Below are 14,904 nucleotides of genomic sequence, written 5' to 3'. Positions count from 1 at the left end.
AATGAAAAGGTAGTTTATTAGGAAGAATAGACACATTGTAATGTAATTAAACAAATTGACAAACAGCTGTTCTTTACATGTTCATTCCATACATTTAAAAATTATGTATTAATAGTAGTCTGGTTATAGCCAAAAACAAGGTATGTCATTTTTTAAAAACCCATTGAAACTGTCTTTAAACTCATTAGGCTGAAAGTCACTTATAACTGGGAACATCAAATGACATATTTAAACCAAAATAAGTACTATGCTGTACTTAGAATCAGTACACTGTATATGTTATGCATTTGAACTTAAAAATTATTGTTTTATTGACAGTTATTTATAAAGTCAATACACTGGTCTCCCAATCCACACAGCAAAATACATCTGAGGCATTTTGTTGATATACTGAACAAAACTCTGAGAAATAAAAGTAAAGAAAATATAATTAAAATGTTGAGACACTTAACCCTAGGCCCATTTAAATTTTCCTATGGAGCATTGCCAGTCATTACTACTACCTTGATGCAGGTTAAATACTAAAAAATGTTCTTTAATAATTTAGCATAATTTTAAAATGTAGGTACATATGTTTTTTAATGTGTCATATTATATAGATTGTCTTAATAGATCTTCAGATCCATAGAGGTGATATATTTCATGGGATTGCTTGACATATTTTCTAAAAAATGGATGTATAAAGAAATATATACACTCATTGACTTTTTTATTAGAATATGTGTGTGGGGGGAGTGTGGGTGTATTTATGTCCGAGTGGCCACACTATCTAGTTCTGAGTGTGGCACTGGGTAGCAGTAGAGAACAAAACAGACAAGTCCCTGCATACAGTTAAATCCAATGTGTAGCCCAACTTTCAGTCATTTTCATGTATTTGTTATGGTTTATTGAAATATTGACATATATGTACATAACTGTACAATTATTAAATTAATATTAAAAGTTCATATAACATAAATTTAATTTCAAAGGAAACAATATATACTACAAATAGAAAATCAGTAACCTTGCCAAAATTAAAGGTTAACTGTAAGCATACATGGAATTAAATCCCTGTCTTCCAGTTTACTTAGAGATGCTCTGCTTTTATGAAGTTTGATGATCCCCAAAGTCATCTATTCTATTCCTCTTTGGACTCAGTGACTTCCTGTCCATCTTTTCTTTTCTTTACATCTGGTATTAGATTGCGAGTCACACCTTGATATTTGATAGAACACATAATGCTGCCGCCACACCTCCCCACCCCCAACTAAAGTCATCTTATACATTTACTATGCTTTGGGAAACTGTTTAGTCCATCAAATTGAAAGAAAATGCTCTAGTATTTCTGACCTCACTCAAATGAACTTTTCTGCAGGATATCTTTAGCATAGAGGTAAGTATGAAGCTCCAGTCTTTCAAAAGCATGGCAATATCAACATTTAAGAATAATGTCACATTTCTAGTATGCATTAAGAGAAGCATGTGTTGACAACAACAACAAAAAATGCACACAATGCAATGAGCATTTTAAGGTATCAATATCGTTAATTTTATGCGTCACATTGCATGTGCTCTAGTTTGACTCATCTGCCTTGATCGTTTTTATATACTATAGGTGCTCCTGTTTCAGAATCAGAATTATGCTCTTCACTATGAATACACTATCCCATCAGACCCTCTTCCAGAAAACCAGAGCTCTAAAGCACCTGAGCCCCTCTTCATGTGGACACACACAAGCTGGGAAGATTGCAATGCCACTTGTGGAGGAGGTGAAGGATTTTTAAACATTTATCTTTCCAAAACATCAGTTGTTTTCTGATTAGCCATTGATAATTAAGACATTTCAGAAGTCCCTAATCTGCAATTCTAAAATCCATAGAGTTAGAAACAGAAAGTTTTGTATGACATGTTTAGTGGCTAAACACCTGAACTACTTTGAATGGAAGAAAAGCTATTTAGAGTTGTTACATATCTCAGTATGAATATTCTTTGCATTGCATTACATAAATATTAATTACAGGGGCCTCCTCAGGTTAAGTACTATTTGTGCACTGTGTTACTTCTCATGAAATCTTGAAAGTTCTAATTTCCAAAGTACACCTGCCCACAAGAATTACAGACCTGAATTGAATGTAAGAGTTATTTGACAAGAACAGTCTTGAGCTTGCTTCTATGTTGTTTGCATACTTATGCTAACTACAGGAGGCTCCCAGTATCCAAGACCTCCTGTGGATACCAAAGTTTGAGGATGCTCAGGTTCCTGACATAAAATGATGTAGCACAGTCAGTCCTCTCTATCTGCTGGTTCTATATCTGCAATTCAACCAGCCATGGGATGGAAGTACCCACAGGCAGTCTTTCATATCTGAAGGATTTGATCTGTAGATGGTTGAATCTGTGGATGCAAAACTTGCTGATACAGAGGGCCAACTGTATACAGAGCATGTAAAGCAAGTAATTTTCCAATTCCTTTAATTTCCTATTTTTTAAAAGTATGCCACTATTTTAAATATATATAAATGCATCCTGAAATTGTGCTCCAAGTTTGTTTTTTTATTTTTATTCTTATCTTAGAGATTAAGGAGGCAAAAGAACAAAACTAGTTCAGCATCAAATGTGACACTGAGAAATCACTTAATTAGCCAGGTGTGGTGGTACACACCTGCAATCCCAGCTTCTCAGGAGGCTAAGGCCTGAGAATTGGTTGAACCTGGAAAGTGGGGGTTCCAGTGAGCTGAGATCCCACCACCACTACACTGTATCCTGGGCAACATAGACTGTCTCAAAAAAAAAAAAAAAAAAAAAAAGAAGAAATAAATTAATCCTTAATCCTATCCCTTTATTGTACCAAGATAATTGTGTCCTACAGGTTAAATATATTTTAGTTGCTCATAGAACCAGTTAGTAGGTCATGAGACTTCCAATTTACACTTGTATCCATCTGTAGAGACAGTATATTATATCAGCAGTATATTATTTCAGTTCTCATTTCCATATAACACATTTAATACATTTTATATGGCTCTGTAGTAATTGATTCCTTTTAATGCTGAAAAAAAATTCAACTACATAAAAGTATGATCTATACATATATATGTGTGCAAAGAAGTGTACCATCTATTTTTTTTTTCTGTGCAAATAAGCTATTGACATACACAGCCTAAATGTTGCTGCAGCAGAAGTGGGGAAGGTTACAGTGGCTGGATTTGGGGAACGGGGTTTGGGAGAGAAGAGCAGAAAATAAACATGCAAGTAAGTAATATGGTATGAAATTGTGATAAGTACTCTGGATAAAAATAAAGCAAGGAGGGAAAATAAATAAGGGTTGTGAAGATGAGAAGGGGTGGGTACAGTGTTAAATATGGTGGTCAGAAAAATCCTCAGTGAGAAAATCACATTGATTAAAAAACCTGAAGTTGATATGGGTGGGCACCAACTGCAAGGGCAGGGCATGCTCTGCAAAAGCCCCGAGGCAGGAGAAGAGCTTGTGGCATACTCAAAGAATAGCAAGACTACTTGTCTGTCCTTCCTTTACTCTGAGTGTAGGATGCTATTGGAAAGTTTAAATAGAGGAGTGACTTTTTCTGGTTTAATGTCTTTCAAGATTATTTCTGTTTCTGAATTGATCATAGAGTGAATAAAGAAAAAGGGTACAAGTAGAGTGTTCAGTCAAGAGGTAACTGCAAGAAGCCAGGAAAGAGATGACAGTAGTTGAATCACGGTGGTAGCAATAAGAGGAGGGAGGAAATGGTCAGGTTCTGTATAGATTTTGAAAGTAGAGCTAATAGATAATGTTGATAGACTAGATGTGGAGCATGAGAGAAAGAGATGTGTCAGGGATGACTGTGATGGTTTTTGCCAAGCAACTGGTAGGGTTAAGTCCTCACTGCCTTACATAGAAAAGTCTGTGGAATGGCAGGATTAGGAGGGAGTTTTATTTGAAATGTCTGCTGGACATCTAAGTGTGATGTCAAGTAAGCAATTAGGTATTTAAGTCTGGCATTCAGGAGAGGCTATCAGGCTACAGATGAATAATATATGGATGATATTTTTAAAGGCCTAGTGAGACTAGTCACCAAATACTTTATCTATTCTTGGCATTTAAAAATGTCATCCATATATTCTTTATCTGTAACCTAATATTGAGTGAAGAGAGAGAGAAGCTATTTGAAGATTGAATCTTGGGGTATGCCACCATTTAGAGTTTGGAGAGATAAGGAGAAACAAGCAAAGCCAATTAAAATGAGTAGCCAACAACATAGCAGGAAAAAAAAAAAAAAACATGTAGGAGACAGTGCTCTCCTGTATGGCAAGTGAAGAGAGCATTTCAAGGAGGAGGAAATGACTGAATCAACAGTTGCTAGTAAATAAAAAATTATATAGAGTGACAATTACTATTACACTTGAATATATTATAGTCATTATATTTTATAAATCAATTATATTTGAACATGAAAGTCAATGGTTACCCTATAAAAATTAATTTTAAATGAAGTGTTTGGCTCAAAAGACTATGTGGATGGATTCAAGAGAAAATATCAAAAGCACTGAAGAAAGGGACTCTGGAATGTGACCGAAAGGAGAAAACAAACGTTGCAGCGGTAAGAGGGGATAAGAGTCAAAGGAGTTTGTTGTTTTCAGTAGGGGATATTATACATCGTTTGCCAATGTGCACATTTTAGAAGAAAACAAACTAGGGATGCAAAGGAGAGAGGAAAAAAATTGCTGAAGTGATATCTGGATGGGTTGGGATGGGATGCTAAAGGTGGCTTTAGGTAAAAAATAAGGACAACTCATCACTAGTAACAGGAGAAAAGATAGATGTTGGGAACTTAAGGTTGAATCCGTTTTCTCAATAAAGGCTATCTTGCTGAAAGTGAGGGTGGAAAAGGAAGTATTGAAATCTTGAAAAAAGAGAAAATATGAATCAATCACTTAGAGAATAAATGAAAAAGTCATGTGTATTTTGATTATGTGGAATAATAGTCTGTATAAAGTTAGTGGTCATAAATTTAGGATTATACCAGTCCTTATGAGAATAAATGAAATGGGTATGTGAATTTTGACTATGTGGAGTAATATTCTGTTTAAAGTTAATGGTCATCAATTTAGAATGATATTGTCCTTATAATGCTATGTTACCCTCTAGCTATGTATAGCATGCTAGTGCACTTGTGAAGTGAGCCTGGGAATTGCCAAGTGAGGATGATAAAGTAAGAGAGGCATAAGTGTTTGACCTGAGGTTGTATGCAAGAGGCTGAAAGTGGTGGATCTTGGAATTTACGTGCAGTAGAAGGAACATAAAGATATGGGGGCTGGAAAGACAGTAAAATGGTGACAGGATTGATTCATGATAGGGTCTTGAGGGGTTAAAGAATGATTAGACTCAGGGTACTAAAGGGAAAAACCTGTTAGTCTCATGGCACTAAAAGACTGGAAATATAGAAACATCAGAAAATAGAGCTGAGATTATAGAACAGAAAGGGAGAGGGGTCTGGTAGTGGCAGGGAGCATGGCAGCCCCACCACCTCTAGATCCAAAGGTACCTGGAAGTAAGCAAAACAATGGTCACCCTGCTGAAGGCTCCAAGGAGAATAAGCTGTGTCTCCTCCTAAGGAGGAGAAAGAAGGTGCCAAGAACATTCAAGGAGCATAGAGTGGGAAGGAACAGGCTTTGCCAGAGGGGTCAGAGCTTTGAGGTTCTCACCTGACTCCAGAAGCACTTTTCCCAGAGCAAAGGAGACATCAGGGACAGAGGAATGGTGAAATTATACAGAATGCACTTTGCTCTCCTAGGATACAGGGTGGTTACAACAAAATTTCAAATCACTCTCTCAATTTAAGAAAATGTTATTAGTCACCCTTGCCACAGGAAATTTTCAGTGGCCCGGTTTCTCTTCCTGGGTCCTGTTACTGCCCTATGACTTAAGCTCTTCTGTCCTCCCATCCTCTCCTGCTGATGGTCCCATATGCACCCAGATTCCTGTTCCTCTGCTCCACTCATCCTACACTGATGCCAGGGGCTCATCTTTCTTAAGGGGCTTTGCTTTACCTCCTCTATCCAAATTTTTAAAAGGCACAAAATGGAAGCAAATACATTCAAAACAAAAATATAGACAGTTACAGTTTTCTCTTTAACATAACTCAGATAAGATTCTTAGTCATATCTGCAATCCTACCAACAAGCCCCCATCTTATGGTTGCAGGGTGGGCAATAGAGGAGTAAAACGATGGACAGGCTGATGGTTCACCTTATACCACTGAAAGGCAGTTGTTAAAATCCACTTACATTTAAAATTCTAGACAGGAAAATGTTTGCCCAGTGAATTTTTTTTATTCTCATTTTTTCCTTTGGAATTTTGATCTAACAGAAGCTGCATCAGAAGGAATTAAACGTAGAATTTGTCAGTCTTCAATTTGAAAAATCGAATTGTTTAGGGTCAACATTTTTCCCAAAATTATATTAATTACTTCCTAGAATATGTTTTTCCAATTGCTAAACATTAAGGAATGGAGGTTGACTATAAATTCTTTTTGTTTCAGAGTCAGAAGAAATATTAGATATTCTTAAACATAGCTTTTAATTATCAACATGAGAAAATTGAAGGACTTAGAGATTAAGTGACTTCCCAAGGTCACATGACCCATTAAGTGAGGAGCCAGCATTAGTATAAATGACTCAGGGGTTCAAGTTTTCTTTCCTCCTCGTCCTACTGCCTTCCTGAATGGCTGAGGAGGCTTAATGTAGCTTCTTTTCACAAAATACAGCATGTCCTCTACAGATTATTTAGGTTTTCTTTGGATACAAGTGGATGTTTTATTATATTCTGCTATGTAAGAATTTAGATATGCTCTTATTTTTATTTCAAATGGCTGATTTTGTAAAATAGTTATTCTAATAATACACAACTCCTATAAGATTTGTGCTTGAACAGACCTCCTCTTCCAGCTGTTCCATTGTGTTTAGTCAACAGTTTTCAATTATCTCTATGTTAATAGGGCCCACATTCATTTCAATGCCAAGATAGTTCTGGGTTTTGGATATTATTTTCCTTTGCAGTTCATAAATAAAGTGGATGGACAGAATTTCAAGGATCGCATCATTTCTGACTTCATATCATCAATTTTATAGCCAGAAAGAGCTTTCTAATCTTTCAGCATATTCATGAATTAAATGAGAGTAAGTTCAAAGCACAGAATATTGGAAACAGATTCATGCAAAATTTATCTTCAATAGCAAAGAGGAATAATAGCAGTTTTCTACTTCAGAAGAATATTAAGTAAGAGCAAATAAAGTATCATGGGGCAGTATAAAATTTGTGTATAAGATGTTATTTTTCTAATTCAGTTGTAGGATATTAAATTGCCAATACTGTAATAAGTGGGAAAATGAAATTTAAAAGAAGACAGTTATCTAGCTAATTTGTATCATAATTATATTTTACATCAGCATCTCAAACTAAGTTTTAAAATGGTAACTCAAATGGAACTTAATTTATTATGCATTTGTATAAATGTATTAGTGTCTGTTATTAGAAGATATGAAAAGCCTAAGAGAACCTCTTTTGTTGTTGTTGTTGAGATGGAGTTTTGCTCTTGCTGCCCAGGCTGGAGTGCAGTGGCACAATCTCGTGTCACCACAACCTCCGCCTCCCGGGTTCAAGCAATTCTCCTGCCTCAGCCTCTCGAGTAGCTGGGATTACAGGCATGTTCCACTGTGCCCGGCTAATTTTGTATTTTAAATAGAGACGGGGTTTCTCCATGTTGGTCAGGCTGGTCTCGAACTCTTGACCTCGGAAGGTCCACCTGCCTCAACCTCCCAAAGTGCTGGGATTACAGGCGTGAGCCACCACGCCTGGCCAAAAATTCTCTCTTTTAAAAGGAATATTACCTTGAAATCTTTAATGAAGGCTGATGATCTCAGGTAAATTTTTTCAACAGTTTAACATATGTACATGAGTTATCACACTTTCTGTTAGTCTTTTCAGAATCTAATAATTCTAGAAATATTTGAATTGAAATAACATTTTCTATTTTAGCGTTGGTTATTAAAACCAGTTCTTTTATTTTCAAATGGCTTAAAAATGGTTTTTATGAAATAAAGGTTTACTTTGCATTAGAGTTCTAAAACATCTTAAAATATTTGAAGGAATGCTTTAAATTTATTTTGGCACCTCAGAACTGTCGATCAGTTTGCTACAAGGTTCCTTTTGACATTAAAGACCTGTTTTAAGTGATCTTAGTCTTCAGAGGCATTAGAAATGTATTATTCCAAAATATCTGAGAATTGTGTGTGGAGTCAGCATTAACTGCATAACGTTAAGATTTGTTTTGATCTACTGAATAGATTAAATAAAATAGAATGAGGACCCAAAAATTCAATAACCCATTTTGAAACACATGAAGAGTTAAACCTGCTTTCAGGAAATCCTAAGCAAATCTACTTTGAAGGAAAAAAAAAATAAGCCAGCATTCCACATTCTTCACACCAGTCCAAGTCTGTCTAGCTTATGACTGTCCTGGGATCCTCTAGACACTGCTTCCCTTGTCCATATCCAGATCGTAAGGAGATATCCAAGCCTTTGGGTCCAGGTTGAGGAAAACATCTCAGCATTCAAATGCCTATACCTTTTAAAACCCTCTAGAATATATATTTAACAGGAAAGAACATCTTTAAGGGTGTGATCTGTTCTGTTTTTACAGTTTAAAGGTACTATCCATGTATCAAAATAAACATTATTTGCCAAAGAAAATGCACCAGAATATATTTTCCATTTTTTATCTGCATTATTTTATTTCAATATTTAATATAATTTGATATTTTTTCATTTATTAATAAAAACATTTTATATTGACAGAAACTATAACCTTGATTTTTAATAGCTACATGACAATCCATGAACTGGATCTGGTGTAAAAGGAACTGGATTCCTGATAATTTGACATTTAGTTTGCAATTGATTTTTTCACAGTTTTTGAAAACATAGTATTGAGATGAACCTCTTAGTACAGAAAGCACTGGCAGCTTCAATTATATGCTTATATTTTACTCATTCATTCCTTTACCACTACTGACCATGCACTCACTGTTGCTAGGTGGCTCTCTGCTTTCAGAGAACTCACAGTCCATCTAGTGGAAGTCAGATAATAATGAACTCACCATACTCAGTGATAAAGGAAGATATAGAAAGGCTTCCAAGGATATACATTGGTGCAAAGGCACCCAGGTGCCAAGTGGAAGGCTTTCTTGGAAATGAAAATGTTATTACTAGAGTGCAAAATATGAGGATTGTTGGGTGGGAAGTGATTTGATCAGAAAAGCAGGATGAAAGCCAGGTTTTGTAGGTCCTTGAGTGTTATGTTAACACTTAAGTTAAATTTAACTTGACAGCTATGGGATCTCATTAAAATATTTGCATGTATATAAATGGCAAGATCAGTTTTGTTATATATTAGGTATTGTGAACAAAGCAAAATAAATTATTTTCATTAAAATAAAAAAGTGAAATAGTCATTTTAACACTCTCAGACAAAGTCCTAAGGGAATAATATTTTTTAAATGTGGAAAAAAAGGATAAAAAGTAAATAGCATGACATGATTTTGAAAGTTGTTTAAGTTAAATGTAGGTGTAAAAAAATAATCAGCATTTTACAAAGCTCTAGAAAGTGCTCAGAGAAAAGTCCTTCATCCTCATTAAAGTATATTTACTTTTGGTTCTCATGCTTACTGGCCATTGTTGATCCAATAGAAAATTAATAAGTAGAAATTTTAAGAGAAAATTATAAAAATTATAAAGAAATTTATACACACACAGACACAAACACACATACAGTCTCTGCCTTATGGAGTTCTACAGTTTAAAATTTTAGAACGTTAAATATTGTATAGAAAATTTCAGTTATGCATATTGAAACACTGAACCCGCACCCAAGAATGTGTTAATGTGTTTAAGCATTTCCAATGCAAGTTCTAGTAATGTGATATTCCTCAATAGAATATAGCTTTATTTTAAACTATCCATTTTATGGGTTAAACACAGAGCATATATATATACTTTTTTTTTTTGACAGAGTCTTGCTCTGTCACCCAGGCTGGAGTGCAGTAGCCTGATCTTGGCTCATTGCAACCTCTGCTTCCCGGGCTCAAGCCATTCTCTTACCTCAGCCTCGTAAGTAGCTGGGATTACAGGCACACGCCACCGCCCCCAGCTAATTTTTTTGTATTTTTAGTAGAGACGGGGTTTCACCATGTTGGACAGGCTCGTCTTGAACTCCTGACTTCATGATCTGCCTGTCTCAGCTTCCCAAAGTACTGAGATTACAGGCATGAGCCACCGCACCTGGCCCAGAGCATATATTTTATAGTAAAAAGCGTCACCTTAGCTGTAAGACTGGAAAAGAAGGCTTACTTGATATAATGGCTAGTCTTTCTTAAATTTCCAAAGCACAAAGAGTTAGTAAATAAAAGTTACTCTTCATTTTCAGATATTGCAATTCAATAAAGAGATAAATGCATAATAGTTGTTTTATTTTATTTATAATTGTATTCAAAACATCCAAATAGATTTACCCAGGGAATTTAATGAGAATGACCAAGAGGTGAAGTTACTCACCAGAAAGCAAATAATACTCTGTCAACAGCCTATAGCCCTCATAATTCAGGCAGAAAGTTAGTTACTTCATCACTTTCTGTTTGTCCCTAGGTACCACAGTATTGGATGAATTGTAGATACTGCTATTAGATGCTATAATGGAAATTTCCTGTGTTGGCTGGGACATTTAAATATATAAAAGAAAAACTCAAACAATAACATTTCCATATGGCTTTAAGATCTTAGTTGTATTTTCATGGGTATAATGTGTCTGTAGCTGAGCAATGAGTTTTTTTATAATTCTATTGTTTTTGTTCAATGAAATTTTTAAAAAAGAGCTAAGCTTCCCCTAGCTGCCAAAAACTTACCATGTGTGAATCCTTTTTTACAATGTAAATAGAAGTATCTCGATTCATACTCATGTACCTTCATACTTTCTTAGAAAACCACTAATGTGCCCCTAAAACGATGCCGATACCTATATCTCTTTTGTATACCAATACTTATAGTTAAAAAATTCTTTTTCAATATTTCAGTATGTTAGCAGTAGACTATATAATATAACTAATGTTAGATATTTTCTGAGGATAGGGAAAAAAGCATTACACACAGCCTTGGGTTATTTATTCTGTGACTACATATAATGTTCAGGAAAAGCTTTCTGGATAATGCCCATCATCTTTTTGTGTTGTAGTTGGCAAAATGCCTTCATTTAAATGAATTTAGACAACTGTATCTGTTCTGTAAAAGTGTCAATAAAGGTTTCAAGTTAAATTTTAGAACTAAAATTTGTATTTCATATAAGTAGTATTTATTTATCCCTGCTTTTGGCTATGGCATCATAATAATGTAGAAATAATACGTAAGCTAGCATCATACAAAATATGCAGAACATCTATTTGATGTGTACTTCAGGTCACAAAAGAGCCCCTGAAGTATAGGAAGCTAAGAGGAAGTTGACCAAAAATCTGTCCCAAATTTTTACATTTAGGTAAATCTTACCTCGTGATGCCTCTTTTCTCCATGTGGAAAAAAAAAAAATGAGCATAATGTCATTTCTGTTTCTCTAGAAGTTTATTTGAAAATTATCTGAAGTTGCTGGGTTTTGAGCACTGCTGTGATTAAATATGATTCCATACCTCATCCTTCTTGACCTACCAAGGAATAGTATGGACAACCTCTAAGTATCTGCCAGGGACATGAAAGACTGCCTTTCCTTTCCAAGTTAGCATCAGATCACCTTGTGGCATGAGCTGCAAAGTTTCCCTCAAGAGGACCTCAGAGGGTGTAGCTCCCACATTTAGGTAGGCAGTTTGTGTACTGCAGAAAGTCTTCAGCCAAGGAGACTGCAATCTAGTCCATGTTCCATTTGCTAAGGCATGCAGCCTGCTGTGGGGCGACCTCTGTGTAGAGGGTGAGTGCTGTTTTCTAATTCATCTGCCTATAGGCCATGTTTTTTTCCTAATCTACTTTTTAACCTTTGGTTGGGTGCCATCTCAAGGCTCTCCCCACTATTGGCCCACCAATGTACACTTCTGGAATGCCATAGAGTACTGGTAGGAGGCACATCTCATTCCACTCAAAGGAAAGGGCCCGTTATCTACTTGACACTCCTGTCTATATTGAGTTCCCATAGAATAAATTGCATTCCATCAGTGCTCCAAGATTTCCTAAAAAGGGAATAATTTAGCCAACATTGTGTTATCTCTGTTGATAGAACTGAAGGTCCAAATGATATTAATAACATGATATGCAATAACCACATAATAATTATTATTTAATTTACACATGTATGTAAATGCAGTTTTTTGTTTGTTTGTTTACTTTTTGGGATGAAGTCTCCCTCTGTCGCCCAGGCTGGAGTGCAGTGGCAGGATCTTGGCTCACTGCAACCTCCGCCTCCCAGGTGCAAGCAATTTTCCTGCCTCAGCCACCTGAGTAGCTGGGATTACAGGCGTGTGACACCACGCCCAGCTCATTTTTGTATTTTTATTAGAGATGAGGTTTCACCATGTTGGTCAGGCTGGTCTCGAACTCCTGGCCTCATGATCCACCTGCCTCCGCCTCCCAAAGTGCTGGGATTATAGGCGTGGGCCACCGCGCCTGGCCTGCAGTTGTTTTTATACTACAAATTATGGTAGGACTATGCTCAGAGCTATTGAGAGGGAAATCAAGGAAAACTGTGAACCTAAAGCTGTTCTTTGCTTTTTACTTGGCCACCCAGTTGTCTCTTACTAGCTCCCATTTAAACTAAAGTAAAAGGTACTCCAAAATTATTCATAGTGCCTGTCTATATCCCTTCCTTCTCATTCTTGATGCCAGCCTCTCTTTCTGTTTACTGAGTGGCAGAATGACTTCCCTGCCACCAGCCCAGTTTTCATGTTTGTCATTACTAGCATGAATGCTCTAAGCTTCCTAATTATCATGCGTGTCAGTCGTAGGAGCCTAACTAATGAGCCTTTCAGTAGTGAACCAGCAGACTTGTGATGTCTTGTTACTTCTTCGTAACCCATCTAGCTTCAAAATTTTGGGCTGATTTAACTATCTTATAATGTCAAACAGTGAATTAAATAAGATTATTAAATATTATGCAGATGCATATCTTTTTTTACTCACAAGAATGTTACATATAAGACTTTTAGAAAGAGAAAGAGAAATTAGCACATACTTACTAGACTTGTTAAATGTAAGATGAAAAATATAACTCTTGTAAAGGTAGTCTGCTTACAGGGCTGTAAGCAAAATGAATACAGCATAAAAATTGTCATTTTTACATCCTATAATCAAATTTTATCATACCAGAGAAAGTAGAAAAGTCAGTTTTCTAGAATCTGGTAAAAGACAGTAAGAGTCCCATGTCTTTTCTTATAGAGGATGGCAATCATTTGGGTAAAGATTTCTAGAATTCTTGGGGTCTTTATTAGAGGTGATAAGAATAAAGGTTTGAGTTATACTCAAATGTGCTTTCCATAACTTATTATAAAGCACTAATTATGTACAAACCGAATGATAAAATGTTCGCATGTTTACGTGCTTTCAGGAAGCCTGATTAGGTAGATTAGCTTTCTGGAAATATAGCTGTTTCTGGAAATATAGCATCTTTTAATGCTAAAAGATGGCCAGCATCCTTTACAGTATCTTCAAGTCGTATCTTGTTAATTTATGTTGCCATGATTTCTTTGTATATAAAACTTGCCATTTAAATTCTCACAAGGAAAAAAAATTACTACTCATCCCTTTTAAGCCTAGAGGTACATTTTGTTAAGTAAATTATAAATATATTCGTTGATCTAAAATGTGTTTAAGATATCTTTGAAAAGTATATAACATGTAACAAAGCTACAGGTGCACCTTCCGAATCTAAAATAAAAGTTGATAGAAGAAATAAGGCCTGGTGTTCAATAAATCAATGGAGTGACTGTAGTTAAAATTAATAGATTGTACATTTCAAAATAACTAGAAGAGAATTGAAATGTTTCTAGCATAAAGATAAATATTTAAATGGCAGACATCCCACTTACCCTGACTTTATTATATGAATGTGTCAAATTATCACATGTCCCCTGAAAATGTACCCTCTACAACCAATATGAAGCAATAAAAAATTTTTAATAAAAATTGAAATTATAAAAATGTTTTCTAAAGAAATAAGCATAACAAGCCTATGAACGCCTCCTAAATCCATTACATAAAGGCTTATTTCTTTGTTCTTTTCAGGAGAAAGAAAGACAACAGTATCCTGCACAAAAATCACGAGCAAAAATACCAGCATTGTGGACAACAAGAAATGCAAATACTTAACCAAGCCAGAGCCACAGATTCGAAAGTGCAATGAGCAACCATGTCAAACAAGGTAACCCTGTTTCCAGTGAACCTTAAAGCATTATTTGTCCATTAAATTGCTGGCCTTTAAAACACACTCAGAATATCATTGAAATCACATTTTCTTAAAAACATTGCAAAAGGATATGTACCAAAATATAAGGTCTTAAATAAGCAAGATCTAAGAAAGCAAGGTACCAAGGCCAAGATCTTCCACTTAAGGAGGAGGTATTGGGAAGGATCGTTGCTGAGGAGTAATTAAAATCACTTCTTGATTCCGATCCAAGATGGCCGTTTAGGAACAGCTCAGGATTGCAGCTCCCAGTGAAAGCGCAGAGGGTGAGTGGACGCCGTGTTTTTATTGCCCACAGACTAGGAAATTCCTGGGCAGAGGTGCTCCACGGTCACCAGCGCGGCTGTTTCGGCCAGCGCGGCTGTGCCGGCCAGCGCCGGCCAGCGCCGCTGCTTTGCCCCGCGCGGCTGCTTTGCCCCGCGCGGCTGCTTTGTCG

The 14,904-nt window shown here is 36.0% G+C and overlaps 1 protein-coding gene across 3 annotated transcripts in view; it reads left to right on the top strand.

Annotated features, from left to right (window-relative positions):
• Window positions 1-14,904, top strand: part of ADAMTS19 (ADAM metallopeptidase with thrombospondin type 1 motif 19) — a 248,812-nt gene that overhangs the window by 183,973 nt on the left and 49,935 nt on the right. For all 3 annotated transcript variants that reach the window (XM_017532489.2, XM_037739941.1, XM_037739942.1), the window contains exons 18-19: window positions 1,598-1,751; window positions 14,291-14,426. In XM_017532489.2, coding sequence (XP_017387978.1) covers window positions 1,598-1,751; window positions 14,291-14,426 — 290 coding nt within the window. The remainder of the gene's footprint in view (window positions 1-1,597; window positions 1,752-14,290; window positions 14,427-14,904) is intronic.

This window comes from Cebus imitator, unplaced genomic scaffold (genome assembly GCF_001604975.1).
Source record: "Cebus imitator isolate Cc_AM_T3 unplaced genomic scaffold, Cebus_imitator-1.0 Scaffold76, whole genome shotgun sequence".
In the NCBI taxonomy this organism is placed as follows: domain Eukaryota; kingdom Metazoa; phylum Chordata; class Mammalia; order Primates; family Cebidae; genus Cebus; species Cebus imitator.
This window is presented reverse-complemented; position numbering and strand designations above follow the sequence as displayed.